The 18,486-nt window shown below is 45.1% G+C and overlaps 1 protein-coding gene across 1 annotated transcript in view; it reads left to right on the top strand.

The window, feature by feature from the left end:
- The first annotated feature begins 8,230 nt into the window (after positions 1–8,230).
- The window catches only part of ALOX5 (arachidonate 5-lipoxygenase), a 43,693-nt gene continuing 33,437 nt past the window's right edge, over positions 8,231–18,486 (top strand). Inside the window, exons 1-3 of the mRNA XM_055425227.2 lie at positions 8,231–8,453; positions 14,602–14,800; positions 16,749–16,830. Coding sequence (XP_055281202.1) covers positions 8,304–8,453; positions 14,602–14,800; positions 16,749–16,830 — 431 coding nt within the window. The 5' untranslated portion in view covers positions 8,231–8,303. The remainder of the gene's footprint in view (positions 8,454–14,601; positions 14,801–16,748; positions 16,831–18,486) is intronic.

Below are 18,486 nucleotides of genomic sequence, written 5' to 3'. Positions count from 1 at the left end.
CAAAAGCATAGGCAACAAAAGTAAAAATAGAGATAGATAGATAAAAAGATAAAATTCAAAAGTTTTGTGTATCAAAGAATGCTTTTAACACAGTGAAAAGACAACTCATGAAATGAGAGAATTCTTTACACATCATACATATAAGGAATTAATATCCAGAATAAAGAACTCCTACAACTTAAACATAAAAAAAAATTTAACAATGCAATTCAAAGTAGAGCAAAGAACGTAAACGGAAATTTCTCTCAAGACATACAGACAGCCAATAAGCATGTGAAAACATGTTTAACATCATCACAATTTCCTTTCCTTAGAAATCACTAGGAAAATACAAATCAAAACCACAATGAAATACCACCTTTCACCTACTAAACCGACTGTTGGTAAGGATATGGAGAAATCAGAACCCTGGATATTGTTGGTAGAAATGTAAAAAGTTGCAGCCACTGCTAAAAACAGTAGTGATTCCTCAAAAAAGTTAAACACAGAATTACCATATGATCCAGCAACTCCACTTCTGGGTCTACATCCCAAAAAACTGAAAGCAGGGATTGGAACAGATATTTTACACCAATGTCCACAGCAGCATTATTCACAATAGCTGAAAGGTAAAAACAACCCAAATGTTCATCAACAGTGAATGGATAAACAAAATATGGTATACTGGAATATCATTCAGCCTTAAAAAAAGGAATGAACTGACACGTGCTACAAAACATGTTAGACATTATGCTAAATGAAGCAAGTCAGACACAAAAGGACAAATATTGTATGATTCACATCCAGGAGGTATTTAGAGTACCTCAAGTTCATAAATACAAAATAAATTGATGATTGCCAGGGGCCATAGACAGGAGGGAATAGAGAATAACTGTTTCACAGATACAGAGTTTCCATTTGGAAAGCTGAAAAAGTTTTGGAGAGGGAGGTAAAACTTTATAATACACTTAAAGCCACTGACTGTACACCTAAAAATTATGCAAATGGTAGTAAATTTTATATGTTTTATGACAATAAAAAGAAACTTTCGTAAAATAAAATTTTTTTAATTATATATTTAATTTATGCATTTATATACAATAATAAAAAGAATCGCATATCTAGCAAAACTACTTTCCAAAGACGAAGGTGAAATAAAGACATTCACAGAGAGAATTCATAGGTAGCAGGCTAACCGTAAAAGAAATACTAAAACAAGTTTTTCAGGATGAAGCAAGTGACATCAGACAATAATTTGAACCCACCCATAAAAACCAAGAGAACCAATAAATTTAGTTATATAGGTAATTATAAAATACAGTATAATTCAGTACTAGCATATATTTTTTCCTTTCTTCTTTTAACTGACTTAAAAGACACATGTACTAAATCAGGAAAAAGACAAGGGTGCTTGCTTTCAATACTTAGATTCTGTCTTGTGCTGGAGATTCTGGCCAAGGCATTTAGGCAAGAAAAAAAAAAAGGCATTCAGAAAGATAAATAAGAAGCAAAGTATCTCTACTCTCACATGACACAATCTTGAATAAAAGGAATATGCACATACTCACATGCAAAGCCATTTGAATTAGTAAACAAAGCCATTTGAATCAATAAACAAGTTTGGCAAGTTTGCAGAATACAAAATTAATACACATCAATCAAATGCTTTTCTATAAACTAGCAACTAACAATCTAAAAATAAAATTGCAAACCAATTCCATTTACAGTGATGCCAAAAGAGGAAAAATACCTACTAATAAATTTAACCAAGGAGACAAAAGATCACCAAAACTATAAGATTATAACAAAAGAAATTTAAGACACAAAAAAAAAAACGGAAAGATACTCCATGTTCTCAGATTAAAAGAACTAAAATAAAATTGTGAAGATTTACATATATATATATATATCTGATAAGGGATTAACTTCCAACCTACACAAAATAATGTACAGATTCAAGGCAATCCCTATCAAAATTGCAATAGAACTTTTCACAGAAATAAAGAAAATAATCCAAAAATTCATATGGAACCACAAAAGGCCAAAGCAATCTTGAGAAAGAGGAGCAAATATGGAGGTATTTTTGGTATCAAATTGTATTACAAAGTTATAGTAATCAAAACAGTATGATACTGGCTTAAAAACAAACACATAGATCAAAGGAACAGAGTAGAGAGTTCAAAAGTAACTGTGTATATATATATATATATACATGTCAACTAACCTATGAAAAGGGCAGAAAGAACACACAATGGGGAAGGAATAGCCTCTTCATTAAATGATGTTGGGAAAACTGGATATCTACAAGCAAAATGAAGTCAGATCCTTATGTTACACTATCTGCAAAATCAACTCAAGATGGATTAAAGACTTAGATGTAAGATGTGAAGTCACAAAACTGTAGAAGAAAACATAGGGGAAAAGCTGTCTAAAACTGGTCTTGGCAATGATTTATGGATATGACACCACACAGGACAACAAAGGTAAAAATAAAATAGGACTATATCAAACTAAAAAGTTTCTGCACAGCAAAGGAAACAGTTAACCAAATGAATGGCAATCTACCAAATGGGAGAAATATTTGTAAACCATGTATCTGATAGGAGGGGCTTCCCTGGTGGCTCAGATGGTAAAGAATCTGCCTGCAGTACAGAAGATCTGGGTTCAATTCCTGGGTTGGGAAGATTCCCTAGAGAAGGTAAAGGCAACCCACTCCAGTATTCTTACCTGGAGAATTCCATGGGCAGAGGAGCCTGTAGGGCTATAGTCCATCTGGTTAACCTTCAAGCTATACAAGGGACAAGGAACTTGTACAACTCAGTAGAAAAACAAAGTGTCCAATTTAAAAACAGGCAAAGGATCTGAAGATGCACAAAGGCAAACAAATGGTCAAACAGGTACATGAAAAGATGCTCAGCATCATTTAGCAGAGAAATGCAAATCAAAGCCACAATGAGATACCGCCTCTCACTTGTTAGGATTATCAAAAAGATAAGAGATAAATGTTGGTCAGGATGTGGAATAAAGGGAATCCTTGTACATTGCTGGTATGTAAATTGGTGTAGCAACTATGGAAAACAGCAGAAAGGTCCCTCAAAATATTAAAAGTAGAATTACCATATGACCCAGCAATCCCACTTCTGGGTATATACCCAAAGGAAATGAAAGGATCTTGAAGAGATATCTGCACTTCAATGTTCACTGAAGCACTATTCACAATAACAAGATACAGAAACAACCTAAGTTTTTACAAATAAATGAATGAATAAAGAAAATATGATATATACATACATATGCGTGTGTGTGTGTGTGTGTCACCCAATGGAATATTGTTCAGCCATAAAAAAGGAAATTCTGCCAGTTGTGACAGCATGGATGAACCTGGAGAACATCATGCTAAGTAAAACAAACTAAGCACAGAAAGCAAATACTGTATAATTTCACTTCTATGTGGAATCTTAAAAAGTCAAACTCAAAGCCAGAGAGTACAGCAGTAGTTACCCAGGGCAGTGGTAGGGAAAATCAGGAAAGGTTGGTCAAAGCATACAAACTTTCAGCTATAAGATGTATAAGTTCTAGGCCTCTAATGCACAGCATAGTCACTATAGTTAATAAAACTGTTTTGTATACTTGAAATGTGCTCACAGAGTAAATCTTAAGTGTCTTGCCACACCAAAAAAAAAAAAAGTAACTAATGAAGTAATGGATGTGTTTATTGGCTTGATTGTGGTAATCATGTCACAGTTTGCTTTTATTTTTTGCAGAAATTTACCAGTTGATCCTATAATTTATGTGAAAATGCAATGGACACAAAATAGGCAAAACATTATTGGAAAATAAAGAACAGGGGCAGATTCACACTTATCAATTTAAAACTCACTATAAAGTTACAATAATCAACACAGTGTGGCACGGACAAAAGACACACATTGGTCAACGGAATAAAATTGATAGTCTGTAAATAAACCCTTCAGTTTAGTTCAGTTCAGTCGCTCAGTCATGTCCGACTCTTTGCAACCCCATGAATCACAGTACGCCAGGCCTCCCTGTCCATCACCAACACCCGGAGTTCACCCAAACTCATGTCCATCGAGTCGGTGATGCCATCCAGCCATCTCATTCTCTGTCGTCCCCTTCTCCTCCCGCCCCAATCCCTCCCAGCATCAGAGTCTTTCCAGTGAGTCGAATTCACTTTTTACAAAGACGCCAAGGCAATTCAGTGGAGAAAAAAATCTTCTTTTCAACAATCCAGGACAACTGTATAATCATATGCAAAAGAATGAATTTGGATCCCTATATTACACCATACATAAAAATTAGCAAAATGGACCATAGGTCTAAATGAAGACTCAGATGATAAAATTCTTAGAAGAAAACACAGGAGTAAATTTTTGTGACTTTAGCATAGGCAACAGTCTCTTGGATATGGCACTAAAATCACAAGCAACAAAAGAAAATATATATAAGTTGGGCTTATTTAAAATTAAAAACTTCTGTGCTTCAAATATAACCATTTAAAAAACTGAAAGCAACAAAGTATGTATAAAAGAGTTGATTAGGGGCTTCTATCCACAATGTATGAACACATACAACTCAATAATGAAAAGGTAAACAAGCTAAACATTTCAATGAGTCAAAGATCTAAATACACATTTCTCAAAAGAATATATACTAGTGACCAATAGCATAAGATAAGGTGCTCATCATCATTAGCAATTAGGGAAGTGCAAATCAAAACCACGATGAGATACTCCTTCACAAAGAATATAAAAAAGTAACAAGGATACTTTTAGTTGACAAGGATATGGAGAGAACGAAACTCTGTATATTGCTGATGAAAACACAGAATGGTACAATCATTTTGGAAAACAGTTGGGCATTTCCTCAAAATGATAAACACATCAAGTTATTTGGACTCCCTGGATCAAGGGGAATGATCCAGCAATTCTCCTCATAGTTATTTCCTGAAGAGAAATGAAAACATATGTATATACAAACATTTGAATGTTCATATCACTATTATTTATAATAGACCTAACTCAAATTTCCATCATCTGATGAACAGATAAACACAATGTTGTATATCCATAAAAGGGAATATTATTCAGCAACCAAAAGGAGTAAAGTACTGATACATGATGCAACATGGATCAACCTGGATAAAAATGATCCTAAGTGAAAGAAGTCAGTCACAAAAGGTCATATATTGTATGATTCCACTCATATGAAATGTCCAGAACAGGCAAATCTATAAAGATAGAAAATAGATTTGTTTGCCCTGACTGGAAAAAGGAGGAGAGAAGGAAATGGCAACCCACTCCAGTATTCTTGTCTGGAGAATCCCATGGACAGAGGAGCCTGACAGGCTGCAGTTCACGAGATTGCAAGAGTTTGACACGACTTAGTGACTAAACCACCACCACCACCAATGGGAAGTGACTGCTAATGGAGTGATGAAAATATTCTGAAATTGACTGTGGTGAAAGTCTCAGAACTCTCTGAACATTACTAAACACCACTGACATGTATGCTTTACATGAGTGAAATGCATGGCATGCTAATTACATCTCAATAAAGCTGTAAAAAAAAAAAAAAAGGAAGGAAGGAAGGGACAAAAGGAAAAAAGCAAACCAGGATGGACTTTAAGTAAGGCAATAGATGACTCCACCTATGCTACAGAGAATTGGGGGATGGTGTGGGGGGATGGCAGTTTCAGAGAGATAAAGGTATCAGATAGGACACAGTCACTACAATCCATACAGAAGATGCTGAATGACTGAACCAGGGCAGAGCAGCAAGGACAAGATGGAGATACTTTGGAAACTATCCCAAGATGGCAAAGATTCTGTTGAAACAGACGTTTCGTTTCATTTTCTGTGTGAAAGTAAAGGGCATGAGTGTAAATTAACTCAGGGCTTGGGGAAGTAGCTTAATAACATGTTACAAAGGTTTCAAAATGTTCAAACACTTGGGTCCCTATATTAAGAAAAACTTTTTTAATGTCTTAAGCACAAAATATGTACTACAGCATTATTTATGAAGGAAAGCAATCTAAATGCCCACTAATAATGGATTAATTAAGGGAATGAGGGTATATCCATATAAGTATAATTAAATATTACACAGTTGACAAAATATTTAAAATATGAAATTACATAACAAAATACCTTATAATAGTAAGGAGAACAGTGTGCTTTTAATGTAAAAATATATAATGCAATGAGTAACTGTTTACTAACTACTTTTTCTGCACATTGTTATGAGTTTTATTTGTGTATCAAACTTCTATTTCCTACAAAGATAGTTCATTACTTTCATCAAAAAACATATTGCATTTCCTTTTTCTAAAAAACTAATGGCCATTTTATTCTTAGATTTGAAGGACATTTCCATAGCCATCCTGCATACCTTCTCCAGAGTTCCCTGGAGCACATATTTTGGCTGGCAGGGGCTGGATCCCACTCTTGTGCTATCACCATCCACCCTATCTCAACTGTGGCCAGTCTTTCATGTCCTACGATTTGATTCCCAGAGAATCCCTCTGGTATTTTCCCTCTGATAAATAAAGCCAGTCCCACTGAAGTCTGCCCTTATTCCCACCTGTAGAGAATGGCAAGTACTCTCTCTCTATCTCGGCCCAGAGTGGTGGTCCTACCAGGCAGAGGAGGAAGCAGAATTCGCCACCAGGTAGTCTCAGCTCCCAGAAATGAGAAATCCACCTTTAGCCTGCCTCTCTGCCTGTCCCCAAAAGCGAGTGTGCAAAACAGGCAACTTGATGAACCCACCACCTCAGGTGGAATGCATTTATTTTTAAATTTAGCTCAACTCATTGCTGAATGCATACCACAGTCAGTTTTGCAGCTGGGTATGGGGGAGGTAGGTATAGGGGAAATACAGAAGACTTCTGAGATCAGGACACAGCAGTTAGAAAGCTGACCTCCGGAGGGAAGTTTCCTTCTAGCACACAAAGCCTTTTACTACCATCCCTTCCAGGCCTCTGCCCATCATCAGTTACAAAGCCGATTAAAAACTAATTAAAATAGATAAATGAATAAATAAAACTCTGCCAGGCAGCGGGTTTTCCAAAACCAGCTCTAACTCCTGGAACATCCTTGCTATGGAGTCCACATCATCTTCCCTAGACTTCCAACCATGCTTCCACTCCCAAACCATGTCCAAAGAAGTCCCATTGCACGCCCAGGCTCCCTGACCCCAAGTTTCTGCAAAACTTCCGAGCGTTAGCCCCCTCCATACACCCTCCTAGGTGTCCGGATTCCGCTTTTCCTGTCCTGGCCTCCCTCTCTCTCTGGCTGCCCTGCCTCCCACTACACACTGACCATCTCCAGGCCTGAGTGTGGCTGGCACCTGACTCCCCTCAATGCCCACCTGCTGCTGCTGCTAAGTCGCTGCAGTCGTGTCCGACTCTGTGCGACCCCATAGACGGCCTCCTACCAGGCTCCTCCATCCCTGGGATTCTCCAGGCAAGAACACCGGAGTGGGTTGCCATTTCCTTCTCCAATGCAAGAAAGTGAAAAGTGAAAGTGAAGTCGCTCAGTCGTGTCCGACTCTTAGCGACCCCACGGACTGCAGCCTACCAGGCTCCTCCATCCATTGGACTTTCCAGGCAGGAGTACTGGAGTGGGTTGCCATTGCCTTCTCCGCAGTGCCCACCTACACCCGGCCTATCGTGACATTCCACCAAGGCTGTGGAGGAAGCCAGTGCCCACGGAAGTCTCAAAGTACCAACTCAGGTGTCACCCTGAAAAGCTTTGCTGACGCCCCACGTGGGCTCCTCTTCCCTTCCTAGACTCCCAGACCACCCCTGCTCTCAAGAGTCACAGAACTGCCGCAGTCGCGCGGCCTCCCACTCCGCCTGGAGCCTCAGTGAGAGCAGGGGCGATGTCTGGTTTTCTAGGGGCCCCTGAAGCCCAGCCCTAATGCCTCACATGAGCTCGGCGCTGAGGGAGGCCGAGGCAGCAGGGAAGGGTGAAAAGTGAAAACAGTGACGGAGAAACCGAGTGAGTGAACGGAGGGACAGAGAGGGGTCGGAGGGGTAGCCGCTGAGGTGGCCCCGGTTCCCTGACTGCTACACCGGCGCCAAGTCGAGGACGTGCGGTGCAGGAATGGGTGACGCTCATGGTGTCCTGGGCGAGTCCGGCGGGGCCAGAGCGGCGGGAGGGCGGGCCCGGGGGCGGGCCGTGGAGGGGCGGTGGGGCGGGGGCGGGGGCGGGCCGTGCGGGGGCTGCGGGGACCCGCGGCGCCGGGCTGCAGAGGCTCCCGGAGCTGGCTGCGCCCGCGCCCCGCGGCCCCCGCTGCCCGTTGCCATGCCCTCCTACACCGTCACCGTGGCCACCGGCAGCCAGTGGTTCGCGGGCACCGACGACTACATCTACCTAAGCCTCGTGGGCTCCGCGGGCTGCAGCGAGAAGCACCTGCTGGACAAGCCCTTCTACAACGACTTCGAGCGCGGCGCGGTAGGGCGCGCGGCCAGGACGGGCTGGGGCGGCCGCGGGGCGGGCCATCGGGGTGGCTGGGACCCAAGCTTGGGGGCGAGGGGCTCTAAGAGAATCCTTAACTGGGCAAGTGCTGTGACCATTACTTGCGCCCACTTCGTGGGACTCCGTAGATGGCACCTCAGCAGCGGGGAGAATGAGTAGGGCTACGGATCCAGAGACCTGAGTTCCACCAGGGCCTGATCACTAGCTCGCTCCGCCTCCATCCCGGGCGTCAGTTTCCCCAGACATAAAGTGCATGTCTAGGAGTCCCAGCCGGTGGCTCAGTGTGGCACTAGCTGATGTCTCCACACCTGAACAGCTCACGTTCCCAGGCCAGGTTCCCAGAGGGATGCAGAGCGAAGGCACGAGAGACCAAGGCCAGGAGAAGACTTTTGCAAACCTGGAGGTCTTCATTGGCTCTCAGTAGAGTGTACACCGCAGAACACTTCCCGAGGGTATGAGTGTTCAGAGGAGGAAGAGGGAGGAGGGCTTCCCCTTTCCCCACCTCACCAGAGACCCCAGTGCCCTGGAAGTACAGGGAGCAAGGGGACCCCATGTTAACTGCACCTCTAGTCTGTGGTGCCACGCGCTGCAGTGAGGTTACATTCAGAAGTGGATTCCCAGTGCTGACCTGGGAGTGAATTCTAGCCTGTAGCATTCTCTGTGAGCACAGAGGTGCTCACAGCTGGTCCTTACCAGGTGTTTGGTGCCCAGTCCACTGGGCTTATTAAATGATCATTATTTAAGTGCTCATTAAACGTGGTGATGGTCCCAACACACTACAGGTACGCAGAAAATATCTGTTCCCTTCTGTCACTCCCAACTTCTGAACTGGATCATGAAGATTTAGATTTCATAAAGCTGTCATTTTACATCTTCATTATTTTGTTGAACCGAAAGGAATTACTCATAGTTGACTATTTTTGACAAATAAAACTGGCAATTTCATATGATTCAACCAAACACTTCTTGGGTAATATTCGCGAAGCATGTTTTAGGTCTGCAGAGCCTAAAGTCAGCCAGTAATAGTCCACTCCTTTTCCAGACTGGAAACTCAGAATGGGCTTGATTCCTACCCAGGAGCCTCAGAACCTCGCTCTATAAGTCCAACTGACACTTAGCCAAGTTCAGCATACTTATGTGGCTAGAGAGTACCCTTCTGGAAGAGTTAAGCATTGAGTATAAGAACTACCTCCTGTTGTTTGGTTTCCCCAACCAGGGACCTGGCCGAGAGGATGGTGGTGCAGGAGGGCTAATGAATCACCCATTTGGGGTGATGATACCCTCAGCTATTTCTGAAGCACCATCGTTTATTTCCATTATTTTCTGGATTCCACCAACACTTAGCGAGGAGGATTGATCTTTATAATCTGTCTTCAGGGGGTCCATTCTCCTTCATACATCATGCATATCGCATGGGGCACCTGGGTGTGGCTTCTCAGAGGGGAGATAAGGATGTGACCATAACACGGGTGTTGGAAGAGAGATGAAAGCATCCCTCTGTTCATTATTTCCCCACCCTGAGAATTCATTCAAATGACATTGTGATTAAACACCTCGGTAAGAGTCCCAGAAGCAAATTTCAGGAGAGATTTGCATACCACATTTCCATTGGCGTGAGAAGGGGCACTTCAGGAGGGGCACTGCAGGGGACTTGCTGTCTCTGAAAGGCTCTTTGAAAAAAATCAGCTTTTGAGAAAGTTCCCGTTGATGCAGAGTTACTCCACACTTGGTCTTGCACAGCCCAGAGTTACTTCCTCATTCTCTAATCAATGTCTCTTTAAGGACAATCTGTCCCTTTGGGGTAAAAGTGAGGGAAAAATCTTAGAGGAAATACTTGCGGAGAAGATAATGCTATCCCATTTAACCTTAAAAGCATTACAGTCATTATAGACAATAACAGTAATGGTAACAATAATAAAGACTTTTTCCAGGCAACCAGTTCAGACATTTCCAGGTCACTGTCAGGTCAACACCACACTCCCCTCACTCAAAGTTCTGTCCCTGTAATGAACAGGACTGCTTTTTCTCCCCTGCAATAAATTGAGTCACAAATCACTGGTTATTCTCATCAGAGTTCTGCAGAGTGATTCAGGACTGGAGTGGGAATCAGAGTCCTTCACAGGTGAGATTCTCCTGTCAAGGCAAATTTACCAAATTGGTGTTTCTTTGACTCTGTCCATTTAAAGTAATTCAAGTCCAGGTGGGATGACTTTCACAGATCCGAAGACTTCTGGGAAATCTTAACCCGAGCCTTTTTCATTCCCTGGCAGCACTTTCAGGAAAGCAAAAGGCCATAGGGTGCTGTTTCGTATATCTCCTTGAACGTAGTCAGTAAGTGTGAACAGTCTTACAGCTTTACTTCTTAAATATTTTCAGTGAATATTCTTACAATATGTTCATGAAGAATATATTCTAGAATACTGCCTTCCCAGAAAGACTATATTACTGAAGAATAAGGGCTCAGATGGTAAAGAATCTGCCTGCAACGCAGAAGACATAGGTTCAGTCACCGGGGGAGAGGTGGGGGAGATCCCCTGGAGAAGGAAACGGCAACCCCTCCGGTATTCTTGCCTGGGAAATCTGAAGAAAAAGTATTTCCTTCTGATCCTCAGTGTACCCTTCACCTTCCCTCTCTGCGCCATCTATCCCCTACGTTCTGCCTCTTCTTCCTCCTTCTCTTCCTTCCTCTGCTCAGTTTTCCTCACAGTTCCCCAGTGCCCCGAATCTCTGTCATCTTTTCTGCTCCAGTTTCTCCCTTCTGTCTCCTAGATTCCCCCAGCTCCCCAGTTCTTTGCTTCTTTAATCTCCCTAACCACTGCCCCTTTTCGCCCTCTCTCTGCCCTAGCCTCTCCCTTATCCACCCCTTAGTCACCTCCCTCTCTCTCTGCTCCACAGCCCCCTCCTCTCCCTTCCCACCCCCCATCAGCCCCGCGTTAGCCCCCTCCACAACAGGAAGCCCAGCCTGGACCCCATCATGACTGTTCTCTGTCCTTGCTATAGCAGGAATCTGGGGCAGAGACAAATGGAACCTTTCTTTAAATGCCGATATAAAGATCAAAACAAAAACTGACCAACACTTTACTGAAATATTCCAAAGCCTTAGAGCTGTGTGTCCAATGTTGAGTTGAGAGCAACTGGACAAAATCAGCAAGCTGGCCCTCTGAGAAAGGAGGCTAGTGAACATCAGGTTCCCCGGCCTCCACGTCTCTCTCCGGTGCCTGACTGCTGCACCCACCACTTCTGCCCCAAGAACCCCATGCACCAGACTCCTCCTCCTCCCACATGTGAATTCCTCACCTCCTTCCTCCACATTCAGAATGCCCGGCTCCTTCCCCTTCTCCACTCAGCTCACCTCCAAAATCTTACCAACTCCTAAGAGCTGCCTCAAATGCCATCTCGTAGGAAGCTTTTCCATGTCCTCCGCCCCACTCCACATCACCTTCATACTCCATGGAGGGCTTGAATCCGGGCTCAAAGCCAGGTCACCTGGCTCCCAGGCATTTTCCCACAATGCGATCATCAGGAAAAGTGAGAGGAACCCAGACTGGGCCATCACACAGGTATGGGTTCTAATCATGGGGCCACCAGTTACTCACTAGCATGGTAGCTGCCTGACCTCTCTGAGCCTCAGTTTCCAGCTGTAAAACGAGATAATCATCCACTCGGCCATGCACAGGTACTGGATTTATTGTGCGTCATGCCATCCACTGTTGGCACTGTAGAATGTGCAGAATGGACATGTGATGTTAATGAGTCAAGGCAAATGAGTCAACAAATATAGTATCCATCCAGCATACTGGCCCAGGCAGAGGAGGGAGGAAGGTCCTTACACCTTCTGGCTCTTTGTTCCTTCCTAAGACCTAACTTTGTGTTTGATGTATGGGACCCTGAGATCTTCCCAGAGGCCCCCTCTATCCTCTGTGACTCTCCAGCAGTAACTCCCTCAGGAACCAGTGCCCAGTCACCGGACTTTGTCCCTAGACAGCCCGAGTGAGGACTGAATTCCTCGGACCCTCATTCACCTCCTGGGGCACTTACTCCAAACCCAGGGCCAGCCGGAGACCAGCCAGATTCGCAGTCCTGTCCTTCCCACTCCCCGTCAGATAGCATATTGAGTCCCTGTAAGTCTGTCCACTGATTCCACCCCAGGTGAAGCTCCAGGGCCTTCCACCAGATACCTGTAGGGGCCACTGGGGCTGGGGGACCTGAAGGGTCCATTCTCCTGTGACTGCACATAGGCGGGCACAGGGTGACCCTGCGCTCCCTTCCCTCAAAGAAGCTACTCCATCTCTTCTTTATCAGTCACCACCAACACCTGGGCGTCTGGCCGTCCCTCAGAATCGCCCTGGAGAGGCTCCCGGGGCTCCATCCCACCTCCCTGAGAACGTCCACCTCAGATGCTCACGGCTCTTGTTACTTGACAGTGGCTGTTCTCTCCCCCTTCACCTCAGCCTTCCTGCATCAGCCTCCAGACTCCCGCAGCCCCCCACCCCCACCCCTACGGAGCCACAGGAAAGCCACTTCCCCTGGAGCCACCACCCGGGGCCCAGGATTCACTGCACTTCACCACATGTTGACTTCCCTCTGCTGGGTCTGCGCTGCCAGCAGCAAGATGACTGCAGGTCTCACTCGGCCTCAGTTGGGTTCTCAGTGAGAGACAGTTTCAGCCAACACAGTAGCCAGCCCATGTGATGTGATGGGTCCCTGACAGGTGAACCAGCTTATCTGTTCTGCCGGATGCCCCATCCTTCAGGCAGAAGAACCCTCCTGTCCCACAGTGTGTCTCATGAGAGAACAAGGATCACAGAGCAGGAGAAGGTGGCAGGCTCCAGGCTGGGAGAGGAGTCCCAGTGAGGGGCTGGATGACCAGAGGAGCTGGGAGGAAGGAGAGGAAAGGCCCAGACCACAGGGAACTGACAAGAGGCTTCTGCTTTCTGACCATAAGCGTCTAGCATCCATAGCAGCAAAGACACGCAAGCAGCTCCCTGTGCTCGGAGTCAGAGGGTTTGCTGAAAGTACCCAACTTCCCACTCTTCTTAAGAAGTCCTCCCAGGGGTGTCCTGGGGTTTGGAGGGTGAGGATGGAAGTGGGGATGCACAGGGTCTTGTGCACGATGAACACCCATCCCCTCCACTTATCTCACCATTGCACTGAGAACTCTTTAAGTTCTGCCACCAAGGAAAAACTTCAGAGATGGGTGAAATCTGGCTTCGAAAGGGCCTCAGATGGCATTGAGTAGGGGAATTCCTGAACCTGCTGGTCTTCAGAATACCCGATGCAGTGTTTGAGCCCTATCCTTTTCTCCCAGCTACCCATATGGAGAGGAGAGCCTCCAGCAGCACTGCCGCCGTGCCAGCTCGTCCTCTGGGGTCAGGAGCCTGGCAGAAGCCTGGGGTGCAGTGCTGCATGTGGCCTGGGACAGCAAGGCCAGCCTCAGCCCACCATGATGCCTCCGACGTAGTGGGAACCGCTCATCTGATTTTCTTGGCATCACTGTGGCTCAGGGAACTGCAGAGGCCCGGGACAACTTGAATCTGTGTGACTTCACTTTTACCTGAGCCTCCTCATCTTCACTCAGCTATTTGCCCCCCTGATAATGAGAGACATATGGAAAGGCTTGGATTGGAAGTCCAGCTCTGCCAATTCATAGTGGAAGTGGGACTGAGTCTCACTGTCTGCATCTGAGACACAGGCCATAACCTTCCGTCCTCCCAAAGTGCCCATGGAGTCGATAGCAGCATCAGCCCTTTGCCAGTTGCCCCTGTGTGCAAGGACCAGTTTGCCTCATCCTGTGGGGTAGCAGGGGCAGCAGCCTGCTGCCCTTGTGAGTGAGGTCAGCTGCAGAGGCCCTCCCTGAGCCTGGCCTGGAGGAGGGCACTCCTGCCTGGAGCCTCCACCTTCTCCACCCTGGGCCTTGTGAAGACAGCAGAAGGTCTCCCTCCAAGCAGCATTTTCACTTACTCACTTCCATCTCCTGAGGGCAGAGTTGGGGGACTTGGCCATCTCTGTTACCCAGGGCACAGCATAGAGCCATGCCAAGGGCAGACAGCTCTGCTAAATGAACTGAGGCTGATACAGCGGCTCAGAGGCTCCCAGACTCTGATTTGCCTTTTCTCCTTCTCAGGTTGATTCTTACGATGTGACAGTGGATGAAGAACTGGGCGACATCCAACTGATCAAAATCGAGAAGCGCAAGTACTGGTTCCGTGATGACTGGTACCTGAAGTACATCACAGTGAAGACGCCCTGTGGGGATTACATAGAGTTCCCCTGCTACCGCTGGATATCGGGCGAGGGCGAGATTGTCCTGAGAGATGGACAAGGTGAGTGGCTCAGGCCCCGTCTACCTCCCGGGCTTCCAGGGAAAGAGAGGGTTTGTAGGCCCTCCATCCCCAAAGAACTGTATCCATGGGAATAATAACAATGCCGCCCATGGCTGAGCACCTGCCCTGTGCCCTGATGCACCTACAGGAAATGTAACTTCCTCTGGGAACTGGTAAGTCCCAGGCTCAGAGGGTGGAGTGACAGGCTCCAAGCTCCATCCAGCCATGTCCCTTCTCTGTCATACAGTCCTTCAGGGGAAGACTATGAGCCCCCCACTTTTGTCAGTGGGTAACCAGGATCTCTAGTAGCACATACCCCTAGGATGTGTCCCTGGATGAAGAGTTCTCCAGTTTAGTTCTTGGCTCTCCTTTCTGGGAGGTCACGGTGGGGCTTGGGCTCCTAGGGATCCCACTCAGGCCAGAGAAAGGAAGAGGGTAACCAGGAGTGCCTATGCGCCAGCTCAGAAGAATCATGGACAGGGCTCATGCTCAGTGGTCACCAGTCATTAAACCTGAAGTCTCACTTTTTGCTGAAAGAGAGAAGAACCTAAAATGTGCCCTCTTAAGCAAGACCCTCAAATGTGCAGACCCCAATCTGACACTTCCTCACGAGGCCATTCTTGGTAAGAGACACACAGCTGGCTTGGTTGTAGGTGGAGGAGAAAGAAGCAGATGGTGGGGTCAGCTCAGGTCGCTTTCCCTCTGAACAATGCCGCTCCCCACTTGCTCACCAGCCTCTTAGCATGATTCAAATCCATGCCTGGTGCTCTTAAACTCTCAGACCACATCCTTTGTTTCTGACCTGGAATTTAACTTAAGAAAGAAAATTTCAGGAGCATTTCTGAACTAAATGATTGGGGCAAGAAGGATTTTTACCTTCTGTCCTCATGGCAGGGAAAAGATCACAAAAGTCATTCTGTCTTTTGGTGGCCACCAAAGGTTGCAGACAGGGCACTTCTCTTCTAGCAAGATTTTAAAATCATGAGCTCCACTTCCTCCTGCCCATCTGCCACCCAAGGTCTCAGCTGTATGGTCCAGTCCTTCTTCCCACAGACCCCAAATCTCTTTCCAGCAATAAAACATATGGTACATTCAAACTGGGATATTTAGAAGGCATCGGCCAGTGTGGAAAGCCATTAGCACTGCTAGTCCTAGTGGGGTGGGGGAGGGGAAAATGCCAGAATAATTCAGAAGGGGAGAGTTCTGCAGCCAGAGCTGCCTTAGGAGGAGCTATAGCTCTCAGCAGAGATGCAGACATTCTGGGGAGACACTGCAGAGAGGCTGGGGAAGAAATGTCTTCTCCTCACTGTCCCATGCCCTCCACTCTCTAACCAGGGTTCCCAGTGGCTTGACCCAATGTGAAGTCCACTGATGCACTGATCAGGGACCCGCAGGGATAGGACAAGATGAAGGGTGGATCTGGAGGGGCACATGGAAGCCACTCAGCGTGTCTCACTGATCCATTGCTGTATAGCGATCTTAGTGGCTTTAAATAGACATTTTATCTTGCTCTTAGGGGGTCAGGAAGTTGGGAAGGGCTTAGCTGGGTGGTTCCTCTGTTAGCCATGGGCATCCACTGAGGGGGGAGGGCTAGAGGATCCACTTCTAAGATGGTTCTCTCACGTGGCTAGAGCTTCAGGGCTCCGTGGTCTCTCGCTCTCCACATGGCATCTCATTTTTAAGGCTTCCCCATAGAGCTGAGACTTCTCGCAGTTTGGTGGTCTCAGGGGACTCATGCTTCTGAAGTGGTGGTGGACTTCCAAGAGCAAGTATCCCAAGAGTCAGAAAGTGGATACTGCCAGTTTCTTCACGCCTGACTCTGGAAACTGGCCCAGTGTGACGTCCACTGTATTCTATCGGCACAAGCAGGTTTCTGGGGGAAACCTGAACACTGGATGTTATTTCTATCCTTCCCTAGGCTCATTTCACACATGTGCTTTCTTCACAGCGAAGTTGGCCTGTGATGACCAAATTCACATTCTCAAGCAGCACAGACGCAAAGAACTGGAAACACGGCAAAAACAGTATCGGTGAGTTGTGACATCAGCCCAAACAGCCATGGAGCCATGGTTTCTTCTATCTCAGAAGCACAACTGCCCAGGTTATGGCCCATCAGTGTTGGTCTACGTGATGGCCAAAGCACCAGATCCCTTCGATTCTCCTCAATAGCCAAGCTCCACCTGACCGCCACTCCAAGCAGAGATGGTGAAAGAGTTATGAAAAATGTGAAATCAACCATATTGACATTTGGAAGGAATGGGACAGCAAAGGCTTGAACTCATCTTGGTATTCTCTCACTTCCCATTGTAGGGGTTACCCCTCACTTTTTGTGTCTTCTTATCATACTTAAGTTATAAATGTGATACATGATCCACAAGAAAATTGACAAATCTTTAGCAAACAGACCAAGAAAAAAGAGAGGACTCCAATTATTAAAATTAGAAAGAAAAGAGGGAACATCAATATCAACCTCACAAAAATTAAAGTGAATGAAAGGGAATAGTAAGAGTAACTATATACCAACCCGTTAGATAACTTAGAGGAGGCACTTCCCTGGTGGTCCAGTGGTTAAGACTCTGCATTTCCAATGCAGTGGGCACTGGAACATCCATCAGTGGCATTGAATTATGAATGTATGAATACATGCCAAACTATAGATGAATCTCAAAATAATTATGCCAAATGTTATTTACAAAAGGCTATATGTTGTGTGAATCTATTTTTGTGAAATGTTCAGAATAGGCAAGTCTATGGACAAACATTAGTAGATTAGTCATCAGCTAGGGCTGAAAGTTGGGAATGGGTCATAAGGAATGACTATTAGTTACATACAAAGTTTCTTTTGGGGGTGAAAATACTCCAAAATGGTAATGGTTGCACAACTCTGAAAATATAAAAATGTTATAATTGGATATTTTTAAAGGATGAATTTTACTGTATGTAAATTATATCTCAATATAGCTGTTTTTCATGTTTATTTTTATTTATTCATTTGGCTGTGCCAGGTCTTTGTATGGCACACAGGATCTTTAGTTGTGCCATGCGAATTCTTAGTTGCAGCCTGTGATATCTAGTTTCCTGACCAGAGATTGAACCCAGGCCCTCTGTGTTGGGAGTGTGGGCTCTTACCCCCTGGACCACCATGGAAGTCCCTTAATACAACTGTTTTAAAAAACAATACACATGAGCAAGAGTTCATACCTGGAAAGTGATGCTCAATGGGCTGTATGCAGCCTATAATTTAATGGGTAATTGTGGAATTCTGAGTGCATGGGGGCTTTTATTATCTTTCCATTTTTGTATGCATTTTTAAGTATTTCCTCAGGATAGATGCCCAGGAGTGAAATTACTAAATCAAATAGTAGAAATTATTAGTATATATTGACAAATTTCTTTTCAAAAATCTTTTAGCTAGTTTTCAGGATCAGTGTGTGGGCATCCATTTCACTTAATACTTGCCAAAGCTGAATAGTATCTTTTATTTTTTAACTCTCCTAATTAGTGAAAGCATCTCTTAGCTCCTTATTCTTCCCCCTCTTCTCAGAGACCCACTCCTGTCCAGTGGTTGAAAAATCCCCATTGAGACCACTGATTCCCCCAGTCTCAAAATTATGTTTAGCTCTATCCCCCTTTCCTTCAAAAATTTACATTTCCATGAAACAGAATGGAAAATGAAAGAGTCATAC

The sequence above is a fragment of the Moschus berezovskii genome, chromosome 12 (assembly GCF_049115385.1).
Source record: "Moschus berezovskii isolate FMDL1 chromosome 12, NW_MosBer_1.0, whole genome shotgun sequence".
NCBI lineage: Eukaryota > Metazoa > Chordata > Mammalia > Artiodactyla > Moschidae > Moschus > Moschus berezovskii.
This window is presented reverse-complemented; position numbering and strand designations above follow the sequence as displayed.